The sequence below is a fragment of the Nicotiana tomentosiformis genome, chromosome 8 (genome assembly GCF_000390325.3).
Source record: "Nicotiana tomentosiformis chromosome 8, ASM39032v3, whole genome shotgun sequence".
Taxonomy (NCBI): domain Eukaryota; kingdom Viridiplantae; phylum Streptophyta; class Magnoliopsida; order Solanales; family Solanaceae; genus Nicotiana; species Nicotiana tomentosiformis.
In genome coordinates, this window is record NC_090819.1 from 1,209,283 (window position 1) to 1,236,740 (window position 27,458).

The 27,458-nt window shown below is 34.9% G+C and overlaps 2 protein-coding genes across 3 annotated transcripts; both read left to right on the forward strand.

The window, feature by feature from the left end:
• The first annotated feature begins 4,141 nt into the window (after positions 1 to 4,141).
• LOC104097981 (sec1 family domain-containing protein MIP3) lies at positions 4,142 to 12,735 on the forward strand. Of its 2 annotated transcripts, none has more exons than XM_009604615.4 (7): positions 4,142 to 4,387; positions 6,454 to 6,597; positions 7,379 to 7,528; positions 8,868 to 9,377; positions 10,174 to 11,715; positions 11,786 to 11,854; positions 12,364 to 12,735. In XM_009604615.4, the coding sequence occupies exons 1-7, from the start codon at positions 4,340 to 4,342 to the stop codon at positions 12,490 to 12,492; spliced, it is 2,592 nt and encodes an 863-aa protein (XP_009602910.1). In that variant the 5' UTR covers positions 4,142 to 4,339; the 3' UTR covers positions 12,493 to 12,735. The 2 variants fall into 2 exon arrangements, with proteins under 2 accessions (XP_009602910.1, XP_009602911.1); XM_009604616.4 differs by having other exon boundaries at positions 6,497 to 6,597.
• Positions 12,736 to 15,485: 2,750 nt separating this feature from the next.
• Positions 15,486 to 27,258, forward strand: LOC104094475 (uncharacterized). Its single transcript, XM_070181939.1, has 10 exons — positions 15,486 to 16,201; positions 19,403 to 19,480; positions 20,562 to 20,603; positions 20,691 to 20,796; positions 23,554 to 23,618; positions 25,064 to 25,102; positions 25,182 to 25,286; positions 25,396 to 25,483; positions 25,800 to 25,846; positions 26,791 to 27,258. The coding sequence occupies exons 1-10, from the start codon at positions 15,620 to 15,622 to the stop codon at positions 26,869 to 26,871; spliced, it is 1,233 nt and encodes a 410-aa protein (XP_070038040.1). The 5' UTR covers positions 15,486 to 15,619; the 3' UTR covers positions 26,872 to 27,258.
• The last annotated feature ends 200 nt before the right edge of the window (positions 27,259 to 27,458 follow it).

The following is a 27,458-nucleotide window of genomic DNA, read 5'->3' on the forward strand; positions in this document are numbered from 1 at the left end:
AAATATACTTTTAATTCAACGATTAACATGCACTACATCTTGGGTTACGTAACAAATAATGCAACGATATAAATTACGATGTGCACTACAACACTTTTACTGTATATAAGGTTATTCTTATTTATAAGTGAAAACAAATATTTTTATGATAATTATGAAGGCTATACACAATTGGTTTATTCTTTTTAATAAAATAAATAAATTTCACATTAAATACCATTACCGTTTAATTATATGTTTAATTTTAAAATTAACTAAAGTCTTAGCTATTGAAGCTTTTCTTATTTGAAATATGTAAAAACTCCTAAAAAAAAATGGTGAGAGGGGAAACCCGTAGCCGTTACAACCTCTGTCATAGCCTCCGCTCTTCGGGTGAGCACTCTGTGGTGAACACTTTGTGCGCACTATGTAAACCTCACATGTGTAATAGTCTGCAAACCACATGGGATGTAAACCGAACTAGGCAAGTCTTATGCGACATGCTCAAGCCAAAAGGCATTGAGAGAGAATCAATCCCAGGTTCGTATGGATAAACGCACTTCAAACCAACAGGACAACTCCAAAGAGTTAAACTCCTAATATTTAATAATTTAAAATCAAATAAGATTTTACATATTTTTTCTTGAGCTTTTATCGAACTTTGCTTTTGTTTTCTTTTCTGCCGTCTCTTTGTCGGTTGTGAAGGTCTACTCCTTTTCATTGTTTTGGTCAAGGTATTTATTTTAGTACTATTACGTATTATTAAAGCCAATCTACAATATAACTTACTTCATTTTAAACATAGTTTGTACAAATCATACAAACAACTAAATTGATAGAATAAAGTGGCGGACCTTTAAATTTTTATTTTAGCCCTCCTTTTAAAAAGAATCTTAGCCTTATTAGATTTTCTAATAAATGTGCAATAGATTATTAAGATTTCATTTAAATATTGTACTCCCGCATATTAATAAATAAATAAAATAATAATATAGAACAAATAATCATGAAATAAACTTTCACAAGAAAGGGTGGCATGGTGATAGAGCTTCATCACAATATCAAAGTGATACTACTTATTTAATTACAATATTTTTCTTTATTAATCTAGCTAAATATGGTCAATATTTATTATTAAAAACTGCACTTTTTAATATTTATTTTTAAACTTAAATATTTAATAATAATAGTTATGTAAAAAAACAATAATAATTTTGCGCGTGTACCCTAAGACTAGTCTTAATATAACCTTATACATATAGTAAATAACATACTCTTTGTAATTCTACGAGTGGACTATGGTGTTTGACGGTGGTGATGATTGTGGTTAAAGATAATGGTCATGCGTCATAGATGGCGGTGACTAGGGGTGGCAGCAACGATAATAGTGAATAGTAGTAAAAATGGATAATGTTGTGGTAAAATGTCGCATTTACATAAATTTGTGAATGGATAGCATTTTCAGCCTTCATCATGTAAGGGTAAGGCATGTGTACACACTATCATTCACATACCCCATACGTGAGAATATACTAGGTATTTGTTGTTGTTATTGTTGTTGTTGGATAGCATCTTCATAAGACTTTGTTATATGTCATAATCATTCAAATATGTTAGAACCCATTAAATGATTTGTGAAAGAATGATATAAATACACTTAACAAATGAGATATGAATAATAAGATTCAAACCTAAAAAATAAACCCATGTAATGGCTAAAATAGGAACAATTAAGATTTAAAGCTTCATTAAATCCAAACATATTAAGCCTTAGCCCACTAAACTAACACGTGATATAATTTAACTCTCAATCCTCGAAAGGTCATTTGTGAAAATGCCCCTAAAAAAAAGTGAATGAACAAATAGCAGAACCATAAGAGCATTCTCGAAAAAAATAGTTAGTTTAGCCACTTTTGGACCGGCTGTTAGAGTTTAGCCATCTTTATATATGCACCGGCAAAGTAGCTAGTAGCCCAACTAAGTTAATGTTTTTGCCCCCAACTAAAATACGAAACACAACTCCAGCAATTGATGGTTGAATTCGAATGTTTGACAAGTGAAACTCAAGTAAACTATATCGGAGTTTACAAATTTATTGAATTTTCAAAACGATTTATGATTTTTAAAATTTTACTGCCACAAACTCCAGGACCGATTCTTGATTTTTGAATCTTTACTGGTACAGAATTCAAGAATGTTTCGTGGTTCTTGAGCCTTTACAAGTTCAGATTCATGAATAATTCATGGGTTTTGAATTTGCATTGTACTTCAATAATTTTGAACATTTACTATCCTTTCATAACCATAGAGTACACAATGGCCAAACCTACCATCTCCGAATTCCTTTACGGTGTCCTTTTCATTATGTTCCCTTCTCTCGATTCGTGAGATAGGGGTTGAGGCAAATTGGCGCATAATTACCATAATATAGTAAGTAAAAATTTAAGAGTTTTTTTCAATTTTAGTCCACTGAGATAAATTATTTATATTTGATAGTAAAAAAGTGTATACAATTTGTAAAAAATATATATTTTATTATTATTATTCTGAGAACGATTATTAAGTGTCATTTTTCCAAAATTTAATCAAATCAAACAAGAAGACAATGACGAAATTTGAATTTCAGACCCAAAGGTTTGAAATTTGAATTTTAATCTTTAAAATTCAACTTTAGACCCGAAGGTCTGAAATTTAAATTTGAAAATTTAAAATTCAAATCCAAATCAAAATTATAAAATTACCAATTTCCAAAGATGAGATTTGTGATTTCAATTTCAGTCCATTATTCTAAATTTAATTATGAAATGATAACAACAACAACAATAATAACGACCCAATGAAATTTCACTAGCGAGGTCTAGGGAGAGTAATGTATACAAAGGCCTTATCCCTACCCCGAGGGAGTAGATAGGCTATTTTCCATAGACCCTCGGCTCAAGAAGACAAAAAAATTAGTTATGAAGCGAATCAGCTTTAAACAAAACAACAACAACCCAATAGAATCTCAATAGTGGGGTCTAGGAGGATAGAGTGTACGCAGACCTTACCCCTACTTCGGGGTAGAGAGACTGTTTTCAGGAGACCCTCGGCTCAAAAGACGAGATAATAATATCAGAAAATAACAAAAGAATAAATATCCGACAACAAAAGAAACCAGAAAAATAATAGTCAGTATCGAAAGAGACAACAAATAAGTGGAAAGGTAGTAACCTAATACCATGCAAAACGAGAAAAATAGTGTGCACATAGTTCGCTAGTAGTCCTATACCACCTATCATACAACCCTAGTGCTCGACCTCCAAACCTTCATATCAAGAGCCATGTTCTCGAAAATCTGAAGTCGCGCCATGCCTCGCATGATCACCTCGCCCCAATACTTCTTAGATCGCCATCTACCTCTCTATGTACCTGCCATAGCCAACCGCTCACACCTCCTAACCGGGGCATCTAGGCTTCTCCTCCTCGCGTGCCCGAACCATCTAAGTCTCGCTTATCGCATTTTGTCGTCCATGAGTGCAAACGCCCACCCTCTCCCTAATATATTCATTCATAATCTTATCCAGTCTCATGTGCCCGCACATCCACCTCAACATCCTCATTTCGGCTAATTTCATATTTTGGATATGTACACTCTTGACTGATCAATACTCAGCCCCATACAACATGGCCCATGTAACCACAACTCTATAGAACTTACCTTTAAATTTTGTTGGTACATTCTTGTCACCCATGACTCCCCATATGCTAACCTCTGTTTAATCTACCCACACAAATATGGCGTGTGACATTTTTCTCGATCCCACGTCTCCCTCGACGATTAAGCTTTAAAATACTTTGCGGGAGTTTGGACATAATAATTGTAAAATTTCGGAAAAAAGTGAATGTTGTTTTCAAGTGAAAATGGTATTTGAAAACTAGAGTTGTGTTTGGATATGAATATAATTTTGGGTTGTTTTTGAAGTTTTGTGAGTAATCTGAGTGAAAATTTTGAAAAATAGTTTTTTGTAGTTTTTAAAATTTTTAAAAAATTTTAAAATTCATCTTCAAGTGAAATTTTGAAAATTTATGGCCAAACACTAATTTCGGGAAAAAAGTGAAATTTTTTCTTTATGTCCAAACGGGCTATTGTAAATTTGGACTATTATTTTAAACACAGTCCTCCAACCGGCTATTTCTGCACTTGCCCCTTTTCCGAGTTTTACTTGCGGCCCAGCCAACTCGAGAACCCACTGGTCCGTAATTATGCTGAATTCACCATCCAGATCCGGACAATCGTACTGTAATTGAAGTAAAAATCGCCGGAACTCAGTCGCCGATAGTTTATCTTGCTCCGGCACCGGTTACGGCGCCGAAAGGAATTATGGCTACGGTTGATGTGATCAAGTGTTGTATCGATTCCATTAGACAAGTGAGTCTTCTCTCAATTTCTGATTAATTTTCCTATAATCATACTTCGCTCCATGTTATAAAATTGTTTTAGATTTTTTAATTGTTTTACTCAGTTCTATTATTGTTAAAATTGTGCATTCTCAAATTTACCGTCTCTGTAGCTTGAGCTAAAAAGATCACAAATTTCTTTGTTTCATGTGGACTTTAGTTATAGCAACTATGCCTCAATCGCAAACTAATTTGGGTAGGCAACATGATCAAAGGCGGATGCAAGTATTTAACTTCAATGGGTTCAACCTTTAGGTTCTTACCAATGAATCCTTTGCAGTTTTGAAATTATGAGTTTAAAATTTAAACTTTTATTGAAATTTAGTAATCTTACATATACATTTATACTTCAAGTAAAATATGTCGGGTTCAGTTGAACCCGTTAGTTATGTACATAATTCAGGCCCAAGGATTCATTGATTCATCATAGTTTGATATTTTTAGACTATCCAACCATAAAATTCGGTTAGATAGTTAATGCCCGAAAATCTTTTTTATTTTTATATTTGGTTTTTGATTGACTTTATGACCAGCTCTCGTGCAACTCGACTATCCAATAGGGTACCTGCACCCCCCACTGTTGCACAAACCGGGTAACTTGTATGGAAAAATCACCTAAATATTTGTTTCTGTTGGGATTCAAATCATGGTTTCTTGTGATCTTCATTCTAGTTTCATCAACCACTGGTCCATACCAATAGATGCTATAATGCCTGTAAATTTTAACATTTTAGAATAGATCGAGGGAGAACTTCGAAGATATGGCTCTTGGATTTTACATTTCTACTTTAGGTTCTGCTTGTGAGGTTTTCTATTGGGTCGGTTGATCATGTGATAAAGAAAATGGAGAGGAGGAAAAAGGAAGAAAGATACTGTCTTGTTATTGTGTGACGGTAGAGTATAATTCTACAAATATCTAAACTCGAAAATCCCTTCTTCAGTTTTACCATTTTGCTGTTTAATCGTTTTCTTATGTTTAAGAAGGGACAACATTGATGCCCGTTTTATTTCCCTATCTTTTCCTTTCTAATATTTGGGCAACTCTAGCTCAAATATACTTAAAGTGGAAAAAAGATTCATGTTATTCTATCAGAAAAGAAACATATCCACTGGATGAGTATCGCCTAGATGCAATTTCTATGGTTGATGTCCAGTCATACAATATTAAACACGTTTAAAAATGATCACATTTGGCGGAAGGTTGGAACACATATAGAAGATAAAATGGGAAAAGGTTATTGAGATTGTTTGGTCATGTCTTAGGTCTACCTCCAGATGCACTGGTCCGTATGTGAGAAATTATGGTGAATGAGGTGTTAAAAGAGGACGAGGCAGACCTAAAATCACATGGAAGGAAGTTGCCAGAAAAGACTTACGATCTCTTGGAATCCCTACAGGCTGCAGATCTAGCAAAAAATAGGGTACAAAAAAGGAAAAAGTCTATGGGCGATACCAATTAGTTGGTATTAAATTATAGTCATGTTATATGTTTAGGTCCAGTATTTTCCAGTAGTCTCTTAGTCATGTTAGAGATATAGAAAATATAAAGAACTTTTAGTGCTTCGTGTTTTCATTTTTAATCTTATTTTATATAATATTGGACTAAGATGAACTTCTATGGAGCAACATGGAATGTAACGATGCATATAGCCGATCCCAACTTGCTTGGGATTGAGACATAGTATATCGTTGTTATTATGATAGAATCTAGAAAGAACTAGGCCTCTGATGAAAGGTTTAATTTTAATTCTCTTTACCTTCTCTGCTAATAAAATATCCAGCGAATCAGAGAACTATTTTTCACCTCTACTTCTGCAGGAGGCCAAGTAGCGGAGTATTATTTTATATGTTCTATTTCCTCTGATTTTCCACACCTGTTCACTTATCTATCTAAGAAGCAAAAAAGCACTTATGTACTTGTTTTGTCGCTGATTTTTTTTTTTTGATAACAGCATGGTGAATGATTTTAACTTGATATTTCTCCTGAACATTGGGGAACAGTAATCCAATTAAAATTTTGTATCTTTATTTTTTCAGATATCAGATGAAATTAGAGATGCCATAATTTATCTGGATGCAGGGTGTACTGAAAGCTTTGAATTTCTTGGAGCATTCTCTTTGTTTTTGGAGCTGGGTGCACATGCCATTTGCAGTTTGGAGAAAATGTCTCCTCTCGATAAGGTAACAATAGTTATACTTTAGTTGCTTTGGAATTTGTTGCTTGAATTCTCTTTTAGTTGACATCATGCTATAGTGCAGGTTGCTTCATCATTGATGCGTATTATAAATAGTAGCTTAAATTCCACATGATTTTCACATTGAGAAAGAAAAAGGTAGATGCTTCCACTTCACGAAAAGTAATTTGTACTTGAAAAGGCATGTCATGTGTTTTAAAGGTAACGTGGTTGTAACTATTTAGTTTGAAATTCTCACTAATAATTCTTAACTCTCCTTAAGAATTACTCGTGAAAAAAATTAAATAAAGTCTTAATGAGGACTTTTTTGTTTTTCCTTTTTATTTCCATCTCAAAAAGAAAATAAAAATAAAAAAGTTTCCTCATTAAGAGTTGAACAAATAAGTACCATTCAGAAAAGGTAAAAAAAGAGTTGAACAAATAAGCTGTAGGATTACGGGAAAAAAAAGGAAAACAAGAACAATGAGCTGTAGTATTTGGGTTGAAAGACCTGTAAGCTCAACATCGATTTGTATTAGCAAGGAATATCTCCTTGAGAAGATTATTTAAGGAGTCTGTCACTTACTATGAAATATGCACATGATTAGCATGTAAGCATTTTCAGTCGATTTTTGGATTGAGAAATATAAATAATCGAAGGGGTCATAAAGTGCTTACCATGATTAAAAACAAAGCTACTGTGTATATAAGAAGATCCTCTTGTTTTTATTTTTCTTCAGTTTTTGATCTACATTTTGTCTGAACCAGTCTTCAATGCTTCCCTGTAGGTGGTTGATTGGAATTCGACTTCTGGGCCTGCAAAGAAAATTGTTGTCATCACGTCACGTCTTCTAAGTGATGCACATAGATATATTTTACGTTGCCTGAGTGCACTTCAGACTGTCTGCAGCTGTGCTATATTTACATGCATCTCAGAGGTACCTTTGTGCTTGTAAAATTAATGTTCTTCATTCTATGTGTTTAATTTTTTGTCTCTGAACATTTGGTCATACTAATTGTTTCTTGAATGAAATGAGAGTATCCGGTTGTATTTGTCAAAACATGTTGGACTCTTATCTCTCAAGATAAGATTGTCTACACATTAGATTTTGGAATGATTACCTGATATATGATGAGTTTATTACCTGATATTTTCTATTCCTCTAACTACATCCACCCATTATACTTTATATAAGAACAGAAATATACATATATCCACCCATTACATGTGAGTCAATTTGGTAAGCTTTTGAAAAAATGGGAGACAAGCAGATCTTTCTTGCGCGATACTCAGTATATATGTCTATACGAGGATAGAATAGCTTACTGTAAGAGTTTCTCACTTTTATATATATATCTCATCCAGAATTTCGATGGAAGATAATACTGTCCCCTTAAAATAAAAGGTGAAACAAAAGAATAGATCAATTGAAGGTGAGATTACCAGATGTTATCTGAAGATATATTTGTCTTTACATACTCTTGGTTGTGAATGAAAGGATAGTTCATACTGTCCTTAAAATATGCTATCAGCCAAACTTAGCTTGTCTTCTTGGTCTTAGTAGGACAAAATGAAAGCTTCTGGGCACTGCTAAGTGAATGTATTAAGCATACTATCACATAGCGGAGGTCAACAGAGAATACGAGATAGATTGAAAGGTTTAATGGACAACATTTTCTTTAGCCCACGAATGTCTTCCCCCATTCTGGATAAGATCTCCCAGCCACCACAATTATGGCGGAATTTTATCTTTTTTACTGAACTCAGTGTTAGACTATGTCTAAGGCCATGTTTTCAAGTTATATACCAGATTAAACAGAAAATTACTTATAGACAGGATGACTTCTTTTTTTCTGGCTTATTTCATGTTATTATTGGTCTTCATAATCGTTGTGTTACTTTCCTATTGGGTGCAAACATAGGTCTTTAATAAACCATGTTGAAACTAATATATCACGTTGGTGTCAAATAAGTTTATCGGTACTGGAGCTACTCCTCGTCTCAAATACTTTCTGTTCACCAATAGAAATAAAAGAAAGCTGCATCGTGACTGAAAGTTCTTTTATCTATTTTTAAGAAATTTAGTCTATTACTTTTTGACTACAACGATGACAACGAGATTTTCTAGTATATGTCAGGGCTTAAATTTGTCATTGGCATTTTTTTCTCCCCCAATGGACATAAGAAGTCGTCATTTAGTAGATTTTTCAACAATCAACCTACAATGTCTTATATTTACCTCATTTTAAGTGTGTATCCAAATTCACTTATTCCAGACGGGTCACTCAGCATACCCTGAGTCACCCTTAGGACCGGATGCATATCGTGAATATGAATCCTTGCTTGTCCAAGATTATGAGGAGCTTGCTGGAAAGTCTCTGAGGAACTCTAGTCATGCTGGAGAGAGCACAGTAAAGGAAAGTGTGTCCGCTGAAGATGAAGGATGGTCACAATTAACCACCAGTAAAGAAGCGACTCCTAATTTCAGTTCTGTTGCAAGTCCACAAAAACTTTATGGAGACAGTGTAATTGACCTGACAGAAGATGTAGGGAAAAAGTTGAAAGTTTCTGTGCATCATTTCCCTTTGGTCTTGTGTCCCTTTTCACCCAGATTCTTTGTCTTGCCTTCAGAAGGATCAGTTGCTGAAGCATACCTGTCCACTGAACATGATAACTCTATAAGCTTTGGGTTGCCTCCAATAAGTACTGGGACACCTGCCGATGGTGAGGATGTCCCTCCTGGGGCAATTCTTACCGCTCAATTTCTTTATCATCTGGCGGCAAAGGTAATCATGCTTTCACTTATTTGAAATTTTCTTGATGGATTTTAATGTTCTCTTCTATCATGATTCATGTCTTGAAAATAAAAATGATATCTTCCAATTGGCAGCATTGTTATCCATCATGGCAGTGAAACATGACTAGACCTTCTCAGTAACATGTGTTTAGCATGCCATTATCTTTATCTTGGAAAAAACCTCTGTGATGCATGGGCCATTAATATGCATAAAATATTATGGACAATATAAGAACACTATATAGTTAGTTTTTATTTTATTTTAAAACATACATACAGATGAAACTTCTAGTACTACAACAGTTATTGGATCGAAGAAACTGTTAGTTAGCTATAAAGTTGAAAATTGGTGAAATTCTTGAAAACAAAAGTAGATATCCATAGGTATGCTTGTTCAAGCATAAAATGCTGGAATAAACCCGTTTTCTACTCAATCAATTTAATTTTATTATTAGTAATAATAAAAGATCAAAGATAAGAATATTGTTCTTTATTTAAAAGAAAAAGGATAAAAACAACGTTAGGGCATTCTGAGGAAATAAATGGTAAATAGTGGGAGACTGTTATTTAGATAGTAAAGGGTGAAATGTATCAGAATAATTTAATATGGCTTTGGAACGCTGATACATTGGTCAGTGATATTATTTTATGCCTAAATAACAACTCCATGTCAAGGAGTACCTTTTTTTACTTATAATAGTTATGATTTTCTGTCTTTTTTTTTTTTTTTTTTTTTGTTGGTCTCATTCAACCTGTATTTTTAAAGATACTATATTAATTTGTAGATGGACCTGAAACTTGAAATATTTTCCCTGGGTGATATTTCAAAAACTGTTGGAAAGCTTCTGACGGACATGTCAAGTCTTTATGACGTCGGTCGGCGTAAGAGATCTGCAGGGCTATTACTCATAGATCGCACACTTGACCTTCTTACTCCATGCTGTCATGGTGACTCACTTGTGGATCGAATGTTTTCATCATTGCCTCGCAGGGAATGGATGTCGCCCTTCAGTCAAGCTAAAAGCTCGCAAAGCCAGCTTAAACTTGGCCCCGCTTACTTGCAACGTTCTCCTCTTACTGTTCAGATACCACTGAATAATAGTTTAAGAGAGGAGACTTCTAGTTTTGACAACTTTCAGCTGGTGGCAAACATTGAAGCATTTCTCCGTGGTTGGAGTTCTAGAGACTCAACTTCTCAAATGGTTGAGTTGGTGAATCTTAGCGCTAAACTTAGTGATGAAATGTCCTTGCAAGATTTTCAGAGTGACCTTCTTTGTGGTTCTTTTGTCTCCACGGAGAATTTTCATGGAACACCATACCTGGAAGCCATACTAGAGCGAAGGACAAAAGATGGGGCTGTTCTGATCAAGAAATGGCTGCAGGAAAGTTTACGTCGGGAAAATATGTCATTGAACGTAAAAGTACGTCCTGGTTATGTTTCAAAATCAGATTTGCAGCCTATGATTAAGGCATTGGCCAAAAGCCAGTCATCTTTGACGAAAAACAAAGGAATCATCCAGTTAGCTGCAGCAGCATTATATGCTTTAGATGAATCACATAGTGCTAAATGGGATGCATTTAACAGTGCTGAGAAGATACTGAATGTAAATGCTGGAGACACAAGCCAGAGTCTTGCTGCTCAAATTTGTGATCTCATAAATAAAAGTGCTTTTGTTAGTTCCCAGGGAAATAATAAGTTGGATGCTCAACGGGGGATTCTTACTCTACAAGATGCTCTGCTTCTCACAGTTGTTGGATATATATTGGCAGGTGAGAATTTCCCATCTTCTGGGACTGTTGGTCCTTTCTCTTGGCAAGAGGAACATTTTATGAAAGAAGCTATTGTTGATGCGATTGTTGAGAACCCAACAGTTGCAAAATTAAAGTTTCTGCAAGGTTTAACTCAGGATCTTGAAGCCAACTTTAACAGACAATCAGAAGAAAAGAAGGAAGGTCTTTCTAATACTGAAAGTGTTGATTTTGATGATGACGATTGGGGTAGTTGGGGTGATGAAGATGCTGGAAAAGATAAAAACAAAGAGCAAGTGTATGGTGACATGCAGCTAAAGTTAGAGTTGCGTGATAGGGCGGATAATCTTTTCAAATTCTTTCACAAATTGTCCAGCTTAAAGAAGAATATTTCATTCAGAGAATGGTCACAGGCTCTGGAGAGTAAGTTCAATGATGATCCTTACTCAAACAAAGGACTGCTTTATAAAGTGCTTTCAAGGGTGCTGGCTAAGCATGAAGTACCTGGTTTAGAGTATCATTCATCTACTGTTGGCCGGCTATTCAAAAGTGGGTTTGGGAGATTTGGCCTTGGGCAGGTATGCTTCATGTAGATGTAAATATTTCCTTTGCTAGTGTAATTTGCTGAACTGATTTTGGACTTTGCAGGCAAAACCAAGTCTGGCAGATCAAGATGTCATTCTCGTTTTTGTTGTCGGGGGCATAAATGGTGTTGAGGTTTGTTTTCCCTGGACTCTTTCTTCAGTGCCTCTTTTTTATACTCCGTTCGTTTCAAAAAGATTGTCCTAGTTTGACTTGGCAGAAGTTTTAATAAAGAATGGAAGACTTTGAGATATGTGGTCTTAAATAAGCCAAAGCATTAGTGTGGATGTAAATTTTTTGAAAGTTGTCGTCTTAAACCTGCTATAGCATTTGTGTGGCTATAAATGCTTCTTCCTATTAGGGAAATATTGAGATTGTGCCAATCTTTTTGAAACGGACTAATCAAGAATTAGTGCCAATCTTTTTGAAATGGAGGGAGTAGTACTTTTGTTTTCCCTGGATCTTCCTTCTTGCTTTCCTGCTGGTTTAATGAATTTGCAATGTGCATATGCAACAAATGTTAAAGATGTTAGTATGGGGGAAAAACTATTAAACACTGCTATCCTTTCTCTTTCACTTGAAGTGCAATGGACAGTCCATGCTCGCCTACGCAAAATAACAGTCCCTCCTTGTTGTACTAATAGGTTCGAGAAGCTCAGGAGGCATTATCTGAGAGCAGTAGGCCTGAGGTTGAATTGATTATTGGCGGAACGACTCTTCTTACACCTAACGATATGTTTGAATTACTGCTGGGCGATTGTTCTTGCGTTTAAGGCTATATAACTTTATTTGTTTTGATCTGTAAATTTAAGGTGAAAAGTTCTGTCTAAAAGTCAGATACTTTGAGAATACAAACTTCTTTTTCCTTCATGTAAACCACATAATTGCAAGCCCCCTCTTCCTCTGGCAAAACATCCTACATTTTCCTTCTTTGCTTGGGGGAAGCTTTAAAGAAATTAGGATTTTGTAAGTATTTATATCAAATCTACAATAACATCGCATGTGTTTTGTTTTTAGTCGCTTAACCATGGTCAAATACACATTTTATCTCAATCAATCGCTCTTGAAGTAAGTTTGCGTGGTTTGGTGTAAACATTGAATGTATGAATTTTTTTATAATTTATTATTCTTTTCCAATTGGCTCGTCAACCTTAATAAAGAAAATAATATGCGCTAGTTGGTAAACATCACAAATGTGATATTATTTGTTAAGAAAATTTAGTGTAAAACTTAAAAGGAAAAGATATCATTAGTAAGCTAAAAGTAGGAGTGTGTCGAGGAGTAGAAAAATCAATTAGGCATCTGATCCTAAAGATTAGTGTTTGCAGCTTGCTTAAACATACACCAAGGGGTTGCGACTTAACTATTTCGAGTCAATTACTCGATTAACTACTGTCTAATATCAAACTAGTTAGGTTGGTTACGCAAATTTTCTCATAAGTCATGATCATTGAGTTCTACTCTGACCTATGCAAGCACAACAATATTTATTAAAAATAAAATAAAATTCTCTAAAAAGAGATTTTCAATCACATTTGCAAGAGTGATATAAAAAGCTTATAAAAATAAATAAAAGGATTCTTGGAAAGTAGTACTACTATATATAACTATAACAACCAAAACCACTAAGTTTTCAAAATAAATGATATTTATAATATGGTAGCCATTCATATTAGGTATACTAGTCTTATGGTACGCACTTTGCGATCCTATATCAATGAGTATATAATCTTAGAAAATTCCGTCTACATAATTTCTCATATTTTGTTTCTTTCTTAATTATTTTTCTTTATTTGCTTATTACACTTAGCTACGTTATTATTCTAAAAAATTATACCTCGTAATTTTAAAAAGAATAAGTCATCCATAAACTTGACTTATAATTAGCAATGTCATTAAAGTTGAACTTTATTATTGGATGGGGTTATATGCAAACTTAACTATGTTAAAATAATAGATTGCTTTTTAATATTTAAATAATTTTCATTTTTCAACCTTTATTTTTTGTGATTTCATGTAGTCGCTCTTTTTTTTTAATTATTATTTTCTTCATTTAGCATAATTGTGCTATATATTATTCTAGTTTTGAAACTACTCCTCCTCATATTAGAAATAATGAATCATTAATAAACTTAGCATATAATGAGTGATGTCATTAAAGTAGAATCATTGTTGAATGAGGTTATAGACTTATTTTTTTCTTTTCTTTTGAATTATATTTACTTAAATTATGTTGAAACTTAATTTATGCTATGTTGTAATTTTACATAAATGTAATATGTTATTTTTTGGATTTTGAATTTATATTATATTTTCGCTAACATTTTATTTGCTTTAGTAGTATTCACTTATTAATTTAGATTGCATGTCATTCAATTTTCAGTTAGAATTGACAGATTATTTTTTTAAAAATATTTAAGTCATGTTACGTTATTATATTTATAAATATTAATCAATTTATCAAGCATGTAGTCCATGATATTCTTACAAAATATGTACTTTAAGTTTTTATAACTGATTAAAATAAAATATTATTATTTTTTATAAAATATATCGATTATTTTTACAATATTAGTTACAAATAAATGATTAGTAATTAATATTTTTTCAAGAAACAATATCCATATTAAATGTTGAATTTAATATTATTTATAAAGGCATAAATGTTAAATCATAAATTTTAATTTTTGATAATTAACTTTATATTTAAAAGTTAATTTAATTGTGTAATTACACTTGTGCAACCAAACGGTATACTTATAGTTATATTGTAATTATATTATGACAACCACATAAGTTACAATGCTACGTAATTACTATCCTAGCAATTATATTAATTTTAATTACCTTGTGGCTTTTCAGATAGACATTAAGTTGCCCAAATTAAGCAAAAAGATAGCTGACAATATTAGGAAAAGTCTTAGTTGATGTTTTAAATATTAAGTCTTCCTACACAAAACGATTTAATAAGAAACTTTTTGGTTTTTATTATTTTGTCTTTGCAAATATGTTATATTATATAATTAATAAGGAAGGATTCAATATGTAAATTTAGTTGATTTTGAAATCCTAAATATTAGAAAAATAATTAAATAATTATTTTTAAATATAAAAAAAATAATTAAATAATTATTTTGTCTAGTGTAAAATCTATTTTTAAAAGGATAAAAAAAAATAATATTTTGTTAAATGCTTTCATACTTTTAATATAATATAAATTTAAAATAAGATGTACTTATTAGTATCCAATTTATTGGGGAAAGCAATAAATTTATTCAAAGTGAATACTCCAACGACTATCACTAGTGGTCTCAAGTTCTATATCCGCGAATGAAAAAAATTATGGTAGCGAAATTCTCCACGTGCCTCTATTATGGTCAAATGAGTATTCATATAATCGATCAATTTATTTAGGAATAAGGAAAAATTATTTTGTTGTTATCATTCTTATTAAGAGTATATTTGCTTCCCCCCCAACCCCACTTTATCCTCTCTACATATTTTCATTTTTCAATTTTTATTTTTATTATTTTTCCTATTATATTTTATTATATTATTACTTTAAATATAATATTTATTTTAATTATTACTTAAATTTTATTATATTATATTATTAATTTTTTATAATATTATAATGATTTTTTTTTAATATAATGATCGTGTGATTGCATCGTTAATCTTATTTTTTTCATTTTGTGGTTTACGCTTTTAAATTTTGTAAGCTTATTTCGCAATTTATATGTAACAACCATGGTAAGAAAAAGAAAAAGGGAAAAAGAAAAAGGAGGAGGCTGAAAAATGCTAAAACCCTCGTCTTCCCTAAAACTAAAACCCCTTCCATCTTGCAGACATTAGCACAATCAGTTCAGCTTCACTGTGAAAAAGCACCCAAAAACTCCAATGGCGGCCTTCGAACTGCTCCATCAAGCTCGCCGCCACTGCTCCTACAAAACCCCATCTCACTTTTCTCCTCTTCTCCGCTCTCATTTCCACCGATTTCTCTCCTCTTCATCATCCCAATCACAACCCGAATCCACAGAAAACCCGATTCCAGTCCAACCCGTTTCCTACAAACCCAAGGATCCTCCGGAAACCCCATCTACAGAAACCACGTCTCAAGCTTCTACCCGTCCCGAGTCGAATACCAAAGACCCTGTTAACGCCGATGGTAAGACGTGGACACGGGAGGATCTCCGGTACTTGAAGGATGCACCAAAAATAACTCCGGTTTCTTACCCGACCCGAGTGGCTCCGTTACCTGAGGATCGGGTTGAAGAGGATGGGGGAGTGGAAGCTAAGGGTGATGAGGAGCTGGAGAGAGAGAGAAGAAGAATTGAGGCACAAAAAAGGGCGGCAATGAGGAGAGTTTTGAATGTTGAAGAGGAAATGGTTCCGTTTCCTACATTGGTTAACGCGAAGAGTGATGATGAAAAGAAGAAAAAAGCTGTTTATGATCTTAAAGAGGCCATTCGCCTCGTAAAGGTCAGATCTTTTTTGTGGAATTAGTTAGGGTGGTTATATGAATTCTTTTTAGCATTTGATAAATTTTTGACTCCTTGTGAAGTTATAAAATATACTCCCTTTGTCCCAATTTATGTGATGGTGTTTGACTTTGACTGTACATGGAGTTCAAGAAAGAACTAAAGCACTTGAAACTTGCGGTCTAAAACATTCTATTTGTGGCTATAAATCATTTCATTAAGAGTAAAATGAGTAGTTTAAAGTAAATTGTTTCTAAATATAAAAAGTTGTGATTTTTGTGGGGCATCCTAAAAAAGAAAGAGGGTAGGGATTAACCGGTTAATATGAATTGAAAGAAGAAGAAGAAAACAGTTATAGGATGCTCCTTAATAGTTTGAACGAAAAGTAGGATTGCAATTTCTTGTGGAGTATTTCACTCTCTCCGGTTAGTAGAAAGATTGTTTTTTCCCTCTTTCAATTCATTATTTAGGGTTTAGTTTCAAGACAATTATTGAGCCGAGTGTCTTCCGGAAATAACTTTTCTGCCTTCTAAAGGCAGGGGTAAGGTCTGCTTACACCTTCCCCAGACCGCACTTGTGGGACTATACTGGGTATGTTGTTGTTGTTGTTGTTGTAGTTTCAAGACAATTACCAAGGAGAAAAGGAAAAATTAAATTTCAAGAAGAACATCTTTTTCTTCATGATGGTGAAAATCCATAAAACCTTGATTTCTCATAAGGTGTTGGCGAAGTCCTAAAAGCAACATCCATTTGCTCAAATCCATAAAACTAATGGAGGTTTTTCTGGCCCTGATAGCTACCACAGTTGCATTTTTGCTGGATTTCTAAAATGGAGAAAAGAATATCTAGAATAGTATAATTTCATCGTCATACTTGCTGTGTCTGGTTACTTCTTTTCAACTGGACAAGGAAATTTCAAGATAGTCGTGATTTAGGGAGATGAGGAAAAAATAAAAGAAAGAACTGAACCAAAAGCAATTAGTTCTTGTAGTTTACTTAGGTTTCATGTGGATAATCTTCCCATAAGCTACAAATGTGTGCATTAAGCTCACAATCAAACTGAAATAACCTTCTTGTGATATTCATGTACATTACTGGTTTGGAGTAGATATGATATCCTAGTCAATGTAGGTGATTGGGCGCTTGCTATAGTGGATAGTGTTTTAATGTAAGAATCTCTATCTTTTGGTCTAGAGGCTGTACATGCGGTTTTTCTCATCATACTGATGGAAAATTAACATCATAAGAAAATGTGCTTGCGTTGTTAAAGTCTTCGGAGCACCTTGTTGGTATGCCCCACAGCTTCACTTGGATATCAGTGATTTACTACTTTACAATTCTCTGTTTCAAAAGGCGTTTCTGGGGCAAGCCCCGGGGCGAGGCGTACCAAAAACGCCCCGGGGCGATGGTGTGGGGCGAAAGTCTCAAGAGGCGTACGCCCCGCAATTTGGGGTGTACGCCCGGGCGTTCGGGGCGCGTTTTTTTAGTAAGGAGTAAGCCTCAGAGACTTTTTCAAATTAAAACATAATTTGTTGAATTAGTCCTTCATATAATACCCAAATTCTCAAAAGTCAGTTTGGTAATTACTCAAAAGGTTTTAAAAGGAACTCAAAAGTATTAAATTTAAAAGTAAAGACCTTTTTATTGATGTAAGCCCTAATTCATGATTTTCACAATTTTTTATCTTGTCCGCTAGTCTGCTAATATCTCCCAAAATCAACGAATATTTAATTGTTTTTACAAATACAAAGAGAACTACATTCTTCTTCATAGCAACAAATTCAAAGTTCAAATTGCAGGTTAATCATCCTTTTTGTTCCTCCATATAGAAAACTTTATTCTTTGACTCAAATTACTTGTGCTTGTAAGTAACGTATAATAGATTGTTTTGATTAGTTTTTTATGGGGATGGAGCACACATATATATAGTTTTCTTCAATATTTTATGCAATTTTACCTGTTTATAAATATTTACTGTCATTATATTATTTTATAAAATATTTTAAAAAAAATACCTATGGGGCTTACGCCCCACGCCTCGGGGCTTACGCCCTGCTGAGGCATATGTAAAATGCCTCGCCTTACGCCCACGCCTTTTAAAACACTTTTACATTATATGATCCTATTGTAACATTTCCACCTTGCTTCACCATGGTGTGTAGGAATATTTATTAGTCAACATGGACTATAGGAATGGTCCAATATATTCTCTAGGTTAATAATGAGCAATACTTGCATAACCTCCACCATAAGAAGCTGCTATCACACGCTTAAGCAATGCACATGTTAGGGTATTTTGGAAGCTTCTAAGTGATTCTAGATAACTTAGTGGTCTAGGCATTCTAGATAATTCTTCCGACAACGATGGTGTCTGAGTCAGTCTTTGTGCATCTCAACTATTCCACCATGTACCTGCATCCTTTCACCAATACAAGTACTAGGTAACTCTGCTCGTCAAGGTATTTTATCATGATTTTAGCAAATAGAAAGAGATCATCTAGTTTTTTTTGGTCTATGCTAGATTCAAACCATTGTCTTCCATTGACTACTAGACCACACTCCAGGGTCGTATTTCATATTAGTTTTTTTGTCTTGTTATTTTAGGATAGTGGTATCTGCTTCTGAACCTGCTAATTCACCGGTTATCTATTACTTTGCATTAGTATCGTATAACTCTATCCACGAAGGCTTAGGCAAGTGAAAAGTTTCACGTGGTGTCATCTCTTGGTTACCAAAGTTGTAACTTCGTCTCTTCAACCGCTCGGTCCCTTCCTTGAGGACAAGTGTTTGTAGATAATAATAATATTACATTGCAGGATAGAGACAGGTTCAAATTTTCCATCAAAGAGGTGTAGTCATATGCATGGCTCAAAAATCCAACTGTCATTTTTCCTCAGATTCTCATTATATTTTTTATTCATCTGTTCATGTTGAAAATAGTGACTATGGATCAAAGTCCATATTATGTAATTGAAGTTACTCTTTATCATAGCTTGCCCTGAGATGGTTTGCTTGTCTGCTTTTGCTTGGTGCTTTGTCTTTCTGTCTATAGTATGTAATCAAAGTGACTCTTAGCTGTAGCTTGCCATGAGTTGGTTTGCTTGTCTGCTTTTCCTTGGTGCTTTGTCTTTTTCTCTAGTTGTGGTTTCTTTAGAGGTTACAGACTGAGCCATGATTCATTTTGTTTCTAGTGATTATGCAGGCTAATGCCAAGAAGAAGTTTGATGAAACTTTGGAAGCTCATGTTGTTTTGACTTCTGATATGCGCCGAAGTGATCTGGTGTGTGCTTTCATTCTCGCATTAAGTTTGCTATCGAAGCTTGTCGTAAAAATTGATAAATGAACAGAGAGATAGACTTCTTGTTACCACTTCTATTGTTATTGGTTTATATGTCTAAATTTATTCATCACATGGCGAATGGATATTGTATATTTTAGTTTACTTGGGGGTTTCATAAGCAGAATTTATTAACAGAACTCCCAGGACCAATGGGGTGCTACTGTTTTTGCGGCTGAATGAAAAACTTTTTGGACTAAGAAGAAACTCATAAATCATGAGAGTAAAGAGGGCCTTAAACCTTTCAACCTAAATGTCAATTCCTGAACATTTGGGGACATCTCTCCAGAATTTGCTTTGCACGCACTCATCATGGATTTAGCAATTGACCAAATATTCCTTAACATTATAAAGCGAGCTCCATCATTCTCTATCCTTACCACGGTTGGTCAGGAATTTGCTGACTTCACATCCTTTTGTTGTTGGTGAGTGTGGAGCAGATTTTGTTGATAGAATCATGCTCCTACTGCCACCTAATTAAGAGTGAATTTTCCTTGCCTTAGCTGAAATATTGTCAGTGCAAGCCTGTAGAAATATAAGTTCTCTTGCACGGGTGGCATAAGCAGAGTGCAATTTATGGTCGTTCCACATTTCCAATATTCTTTCCGCTTTGGTTTGATATGCAAATTACCCATTAAGCTTAAAATAATTACCATTTCCTAAAACCCATTTGAAAATTATTTACAATATATACTTACCCAATTAAAACTAATTACCCCTATCTACCCACCCATTACCCATTTAGCTTAGCTTGATTTGGCTTGGCTTGGCTTGGTTTGCTTTGCTGGAATTGGCTTTGCTTGGCTTGGTTTAGTAGCTTAGTTTGACTTCATTTGGTTGGCTTTGACTAGGTATTAAAAAAAATGGGTAGAGGGCAAACCACCATGGGCAGGGGCGGGTAAATAGTTTCCCCTGCTTGGGTATTTGCCAAAGATCCCTGCTAGTTTAGCTAATTTGATCCGAGTGTTAAGCAATCCCATTAGTTTGCTAGTGCTAACTCATAGTTCTTTCTTTTGATCTGCAGAAGCTTGAAGGTACAGTAGCTGTTCCTCATGGGTTTGGCAAGGTATAATGCATTCTTCACAAAAATTTAAGGTTAGATAATCATATGCTGTTTTAGATTTGCTTTCTGACTAAATATTTTCCTCCTCAGGTATATCGTATTGCTGTTTTTGCTGAAGGAGCTGCTGCTGATGAAGCCCAAGAAGCAGGAGCTGATGTTGTTGGTGGTTTGGAGCTCATAGAGAATATCAAGAGTGGTATTCACTAAATTCATCTTCTTAAGAATTGCAACTGTTTAGAACTTTAGCGGTACACCCTATGTCCACTCGCATGCTGAGGTAAATGGTACAAGTTATGAGGTCAGGTCAAGTTACTCCTTCCACTTCATAAACTCTCTTGAGGTTTATGTTCATGACCTCTCTGGAGGTTTTCGTTCATAACCCTCTCCAATATATGGAGTAAAGTGAAACTGATAAGTATTCATCCAAGCTGACTATCCTTATGCAAAAGACAATCTTCACTTTTAACTTAATTCTTTGAATTACAAAAAGTTGAGTTTCTTTCTTGGGCGTGGTTAACTTGAGCCCGAGAAAGGTTCACAGAAGAAATAGTGGAGTCACGGGGGCTGTAGGACTGGCAGGAGCTGGGATGGAAAGGGTAGAAAACTGTGAAAATAAATTTGGTCAACAAAAATTAGACTTTATCTAGAAGTATGGTAAGACAAACTCTTTTTGTAAGAGGGTTAAATGTTACATATTCTGTTTTGGGTGTAAAACTTGATTGTTCAACTGTATTCTGTAAGTTGGATAGCATTATAAGTATATTTAGCAATTCAGGTATGTCACAGATTGAATCTGAAGTAATTTCAAGGTATAAACACATGGCAAGCTTGGTGTGTAAATATCCAGGATTCAAGGTCGGGAAAGCAATGCGATAAAATTTTGATTGATGTACTGTGCAGAAGCACGACTTATAGCGTTAGTGCTTCGTCTGCAATATGAATGCATAAACACTGAAACACTTGAATTGTTTCTTGTCATGGTTATCTAAGAGGCCACAACGGAAAACTGTGCATGTGTGTGTGTGTGTGGGGGGGTGGGGGTGGGGGTGGGGGTGGGGGGGTATGTATTAAGTGCAAAATAACAACTGAGATTTACAATATATATATATATATATACATAACACACACACTTTTGGCACGTGTCACTCTGTGAATGGTGCGTGTCATATACCCAAGATAAAGTAGTCGTAGGCCGTCTAGTGGGGTATTGGCTACGGATGTTTGTATATAAGGTATGTATAAGGTTGCCCATATATTTAGGGCGTGCAGAGGAAACTCTGTGCAAGAGTGTGTGTGGTGGTGGTGGTAGTGGGGGGGGGGGGGGGTAACCAAAAGAACAATCAAAGCTTTTTATTAAACTCACAAAATACAAGGAGATAACGGATGAAATTTTATGCTAAGTTGCTCGGACTCCGGTGCGGGTGACCGATACGGGTGCAGATCTATAGGTCGGATCCTTCATGATCTAAATTTTAAGATTCGGAGGCACAGATTTGGGTACATATACGGGTGTAGGAATTCAGCTTAAAATAAGTCAAATGTCTAAAATAGAGTTATAAAAATATGTCCAAATTATGAGACAATTATGTGGAAAACTTACAAGGTCTTTGAGAAGGAGAAAATATTGATCAACATAGAAAATTCTATAGACAAGAAACTCCATTTTCTTCAATTTCACCTTAGCTTTTGTTTTTTATTTCTGAAATCATTGTATCTGTCCGAATTTCTCTGTCAATTTTGGTCAAAGTTCCCAAAATTTGTTGACCACATCCAATATGGATCCCACACCCACGTCGTGTCGACACGAGTGCAACACTGAAAGTGAAGAGTCCGAGCAACTTAAGTTTTATGGGAGGAGGTGGGGAATTTCTTACAAAGGATATATAATTACTTACATGGAGTGGATTCAAGGCTCATGTGGATGTCGATTTTATTACCTATCAAAAGAAGGTTCATGTGGATGCTGATATGGAAGTCCAAGGTACATAAGGAAGTGACCTGCTCATGTTATGTAGCATGGGGTGTCCTGTCGGCAGATAATTTAAGGAGAAAATGAATTGCAGTAGGTTGGGTCTTGTAAGTTGAGAAGCACACATGTGAACCAACCAAAATTAGAAACAAATGACATTGTAGTTTTGCATCGGAAGTTTGGAACTATGATTTGTCGTATACTTCCTATTTAATGTATGAGCTTCTCCTAAAATGGTGGCAGAAATGCTGGTGAGTTGGTGTTCGAGCTGACATGGTAAAAGAACTCAGCCACACTTTTCTGGACCCCTTTTTTACAAGCTGGAATTCAACTCCCAGCTGGACACACTACCCTTAATTAATAAATATTTTTATAGGAGAACAAAATGAAGCTAGAGATGGATGCCAGGATGAGAGGAATATGAAAGAAAGTCCGCCTTAGTATACTTTGATGATTTGTAGAGAAAGGTATAGTAAATATCTGAAGAATTGAAAATCCATTGTCGAGTCAAATGCTCTTTGTTTCATATATATTTTTGGTTTGAAAGAATATCCCTCTTTGTGGATTAGCAGGTTAGATTTACTTGTCCAAAAAAGAAGAGATAGTAGGTTAGGTTTTTGTGAGGTTGAATGAACAGTCGAGCACGTTATGTACTATTCGTAAAGTTAACACTGTCTTGGCGTGACAGCATTAGAAGAATTTTGACCTTTTTTTCCCTTCCAAAATCATGGTCCTAAAAGTGGGACTGGTTTTGGGTAAATGCTGATTAAATCTGGTTTTAGGGGACTTTATTCCTAAACAAAAAAATCTGCAATTTCACCCACACATTTGGGAATATGATGATGAAACCATTCTTTTCTTTTGGGCATCTATGTATTCTAACCCATGAGGAGGATATGTTATTTCAGTGGTATTCCTTCAGCTTGATTTTCCACTGCCATTTATTTTATTGCCCTTTAACATTCAGTGTGATTATACATGCAGGAAATGTGAAGATTGATTTTGACAAATGTTTTTCCACTCATGCAATGATGCCGAACTTGAGACAGGTTTTTTAAATTGACTGTCCATACTTGTCATTGATAAATCTCTTCCTTGATTACATTGTATTCAGGGGTCATTTAGTTTGCCATTAGCATAAAGGTGGATTAGAAAGATTATAAACTTGAACTTATCAAAAGAGAAATATTATAAACTTGAAGAGATTACCGGGCAATAAGTGCACTATAGCTCCTTAAAGTGCTATACTCCTGGCATTTGGCTCATAAAGTTATGAGGCATTTCTACCCTTCAATTTTTTTTTTAGAGCTTCATTTCTACCCTTCAATTCTACAAAGAATATCAAAGCATTTATTCTATTAAAGTCCATTCAAAAATAGCAGGAGTGAAACATGTGAATTTTGATACTTCCATAACAAAAAGAGATGATCTTAATTTATCAAAAAGAAAATTAAGAAAGATGGTTTCATTTTCTATTTTAGGAACATAGTAGTCATTTTCATGGAATGTATCAAAAGTTTCGGAGGGTTGGGGCACCTGTTCAGTAGCAGGTGGCGGTGAAAAGAAGGAAAGAATAAGAAGAAAGGAGGAAAAGACGAAATGAAGAGGAGAGAAACAGAATAACTAAGGAAGAGTGTCTCGTGGTGAGGTGGTTCCATGGTGGCTGCGAAGTGGAAGCAGAAGAAGACAAGTGAGGAAAGTGAAAATGAAAAGGAAAAAAGAGTGACTAGTTTTTCTCCTTATAAAAAAAGAGTGACTACTTTTTATCGTCAAAAGTTTTTAAACAGACATGTGAAATCGAGGGTAATGAAATGGAGATTTGATGTTTGAATACCAGAAAAACTAGTTAGATGGGAAAGATTTCTAAATTAAAAATAAAAGGATACTTGGGGCAATTTATTCGTTATGATTGATATGTTGACGGACAAGGATAATTAGGATGTTTGATTGTATTGTAGGCTTTCTATATCTTGTATTTGGTCAAGAAATTGGAGGAAGGATTGGCAGTATGATTAACGTTTGCATCAAGAATAGTTTTTGCCTAGTGATTGAATTCTCTTTATTCTAAAATAATTTTAGTTATGAAGTGTTATTGAAGAAGTTGTGCGGAAGAATTACTGTAAAGAAAATTATACATGAGTTAATCTTTTTAGTTAAAGATGGAGGTAAAGGTGGGTTGGGAATGGATTGGAGCTGGACGGAACAGATGGAGGGTTGAATTAGTAAAACATAGCCTAATATGCATTTATCTCATAGATGGTATATATAGATAGTAAGGTCCATGATGCATGAAACAAGGTTCAATTTTCAACCAACCCCCTAATAGTAACAAGTGAGGCTATGCAGTCCTTTAATTTCAATGTTAGTGCCTGTATAGTTTGATGCTATAATGACCTATCAAACGACCCGTCAATGTTGAACGGATAAAGAGGAGGGGGAAAATATAAATGTGCTGTTAGTGCTTCACAGTGAGTAACGTCACACGCTTTTGCAGATTGCCAAGTACTTGAGACAATTGATGCCAGATACTAAAGTAAGTAATATGCATCTTTCTGCTCTTAATTCAAGTTGTTCTTAACGCGTTAGTGCTTATTTTGTCATAATGCATGCAGAAAGGTACTGTTACCAAAGATATCACAAAAGCAGTGAAAGAAGCAAAACAAGGTGTACCTTTCAAAAAAGACAAAACTGCAATTGTGCATGTAGGAATTGGGAAGGTACACTTTGCCTCTCTCTCTTCTTCATCACAGATTCTTAAGCTTCATTAGATACATAGACTGCTGGAATGCACGTCCTGACGCTTCCTCCGTGAAACATTGTTTGCAGGTAAGTTTTCAAGATGAGGCACTATGTGAAAACGTTGGTGCATTTGTACACGAACTTTTGCGTCAGAAGCCTGCTGGCTTAAAAAAGAGTAAGCAACTCTTGATTATATCCTTATTGATTTGCTTGGTTAAGGTCCGGTGAAAAATCCTGCTTAACGCCCTCTTCTCCTCCCATTTAGGATTCATTTAGTTGTCAGATAAGTATTCAAAAAATGTATTCCCTAAGATTTAAGGAATGAAAGTAAAGAAAAGGAAATTGACTTTCTGGTCGCCCAATTTTTTTCCCCTTTCTGGAAGTATACAACTTATTATACACATATGGGTGGCATCTAACTTCGTTGGTCACAACTTTTATGTCGTCTACATCCGTAGGTAACAACCTTTTTTTTTAAATCTTTGATGCAGGCTCAAAATATGCTGGTTATGTGAATACAGTCCATATATGCAGCACGGTAAGCTCCTTGACTTACATTCTTCGTAAATCTGATGCCTCGCATAAATCTTTCTAAGTACATATATAAACTCAAAAATAGATATGTGAGATAGCAGACAAGAACCTTTCAGATATTGCCTCTTGATAGACCCTTTGTTGCTTTTCCGTTTGAGGGAGTTCCTGCTTTGGCTCCTTAATCATGAATTTACTTGAGTAAAGTATGGCTTACAAAGGCCCCTCACTAAATACCTAAAGTCTATGAGCATGTAGTACTGCAGCTTCGTTTTAAGATGAAGGAATGCTCACTGCATAATTTTTGGTAGTATGATCTGCTTCATAGTTTCATCCACATATTATGTGCCGTCTTTATGGGTGCACCCCTGTCATGGTCAAATTGGCCAATTTGCAGTTTAGCGTCACGGAATCATAAAGGAGACATGTAGGATCCTCTTGTTCTTTGCATGCATTTCTCTGATTTTACCTCAAACAAAAGACTATGACACAGTAATTTGCTGTTTCTGAAATATACTACATCCCATGTTTGGGTGAGACTAGCACAGTAATGCAGACATGTCCTTGACAACCGACTACTACTAGGCAATGTGGATCTTTCAGTGGACTGATACTTATTACTGACTTGACCAGGAGGGGCACTAAAATCGTCATTTTGGGTGCATTGGACCTCAAAACTCTCGTCCTTAACTGTACATTCAATGCTATTCTTTCGTGAGACTAAGTAGCACAGCACTGAAAATTTTCGTTGCGAGAACTTTGAATCTTAAAAATCTCTAGTTCTATACTTTGGTACCCGTTTACCATTTTCATATCTGGGGGGGCATTGCAGCGTTGATATGCTTGAATATGTCTATCCTTTCAGTACCTGCTGATTGTTTCATGTTTAGAATTTCATGCATAATTCATTGATCAAGATTCTAATTGCATAATGATGGTTGAAATCTGCAGATGGGTCCATCTTTCCCCGTGTCAATACAGTCGTTATCGATTGCAGCGGACCGCCATGCAAGGAAGTATCTTCAATTATAGTATCTGAATAGATCCATTTTTAACTTGACACTGTCTTAGTGGATCCAATTCTAACTTGGTACCTTACTGTAATTTGTTTAGATTTCTTGATTTTCCCCACATAAAGGGATTTTTCCAAGGAAGTCACGGGTTCGAGCTGTGCAAACAGCCTCTTGTAGAAATGCAGGGTAATGTTGTGTACAACAGACCCTTGTGGTTCGGCCCTTCCCCATACCCCGTGCATAGCGCACTGGGCTGCCCTTTTTTCTAAAGGGATTTTTCCTAAGTTATTTTGTTTCTGCCCCTTAATGTAATGATCTTTACCTCTCCCTTCAAACCACACTGTTGCCTCACATTTTTATTTTTCAGTTAAAAGAAATAAGCATGTCTTCTGTTTTATGATTACAAGACCTTTCTTTTCTAGGGAGTTCTAGTGATTGTGACCACACCAAGAAACAATCAGTAGAGAATGATAATTCGATTATTATTATATATTTTCTTGTTAAAATCCTAACACGTTCAGCAATTTATGGAATCAGATGCAGTGGCTTGGTTTTACAGATTCTAATTTGTACTATTTCAAAGTACCAGTAAGTCAATAAGGATTA

Excerpts from the sequence above, each read along its gene's own strand:
- LOC104097981 (XM_009604615.4), top strand. The coding sequence starts at position 4,340 with ATGGCTACGGTTGATGTGATCAAGTGTTGTATCGATTCCATTAGACAA. Across the intron at positions 7,529-8,867 it reads TATTTACATGCATCTCAGAG|ACGGGTCACTCAGCATACCC; the intron begins GTACCTTTGTGC and ends CACTTATTCCAG. Across the intron at positions 11,855-12,363 it reads GGGGCATAAATGGTGTTGAG|GTTCGAGAAGCTCAGGAGGC; the intron begins GTTTGTTTTCCC and ends TTGTACTAATAG.
- LOC104094475 (XM_070181939.1), top strand. The coding sequence starts at position 15,620 with ATGGCGGCCTTCGAACTGCTCCATCAAGCTCGCCGCCACTGCTCCTAC. Across the intron at positions 20,604-20,690 it reads TTCCTCATGGGTTTGGCAAG|GTATATCGTATTGCTGTTTT; the intron begins GTATAATGCATT and ends TTTCCTCCTCAG. Across the intron at positions 20,797-23,553 it reads CATAGAGAATATCAAGAGTG|GAAATGTGAAGATTGATTTT; the intron begins GTATTCACTAAA and ends TTATACATGCAG.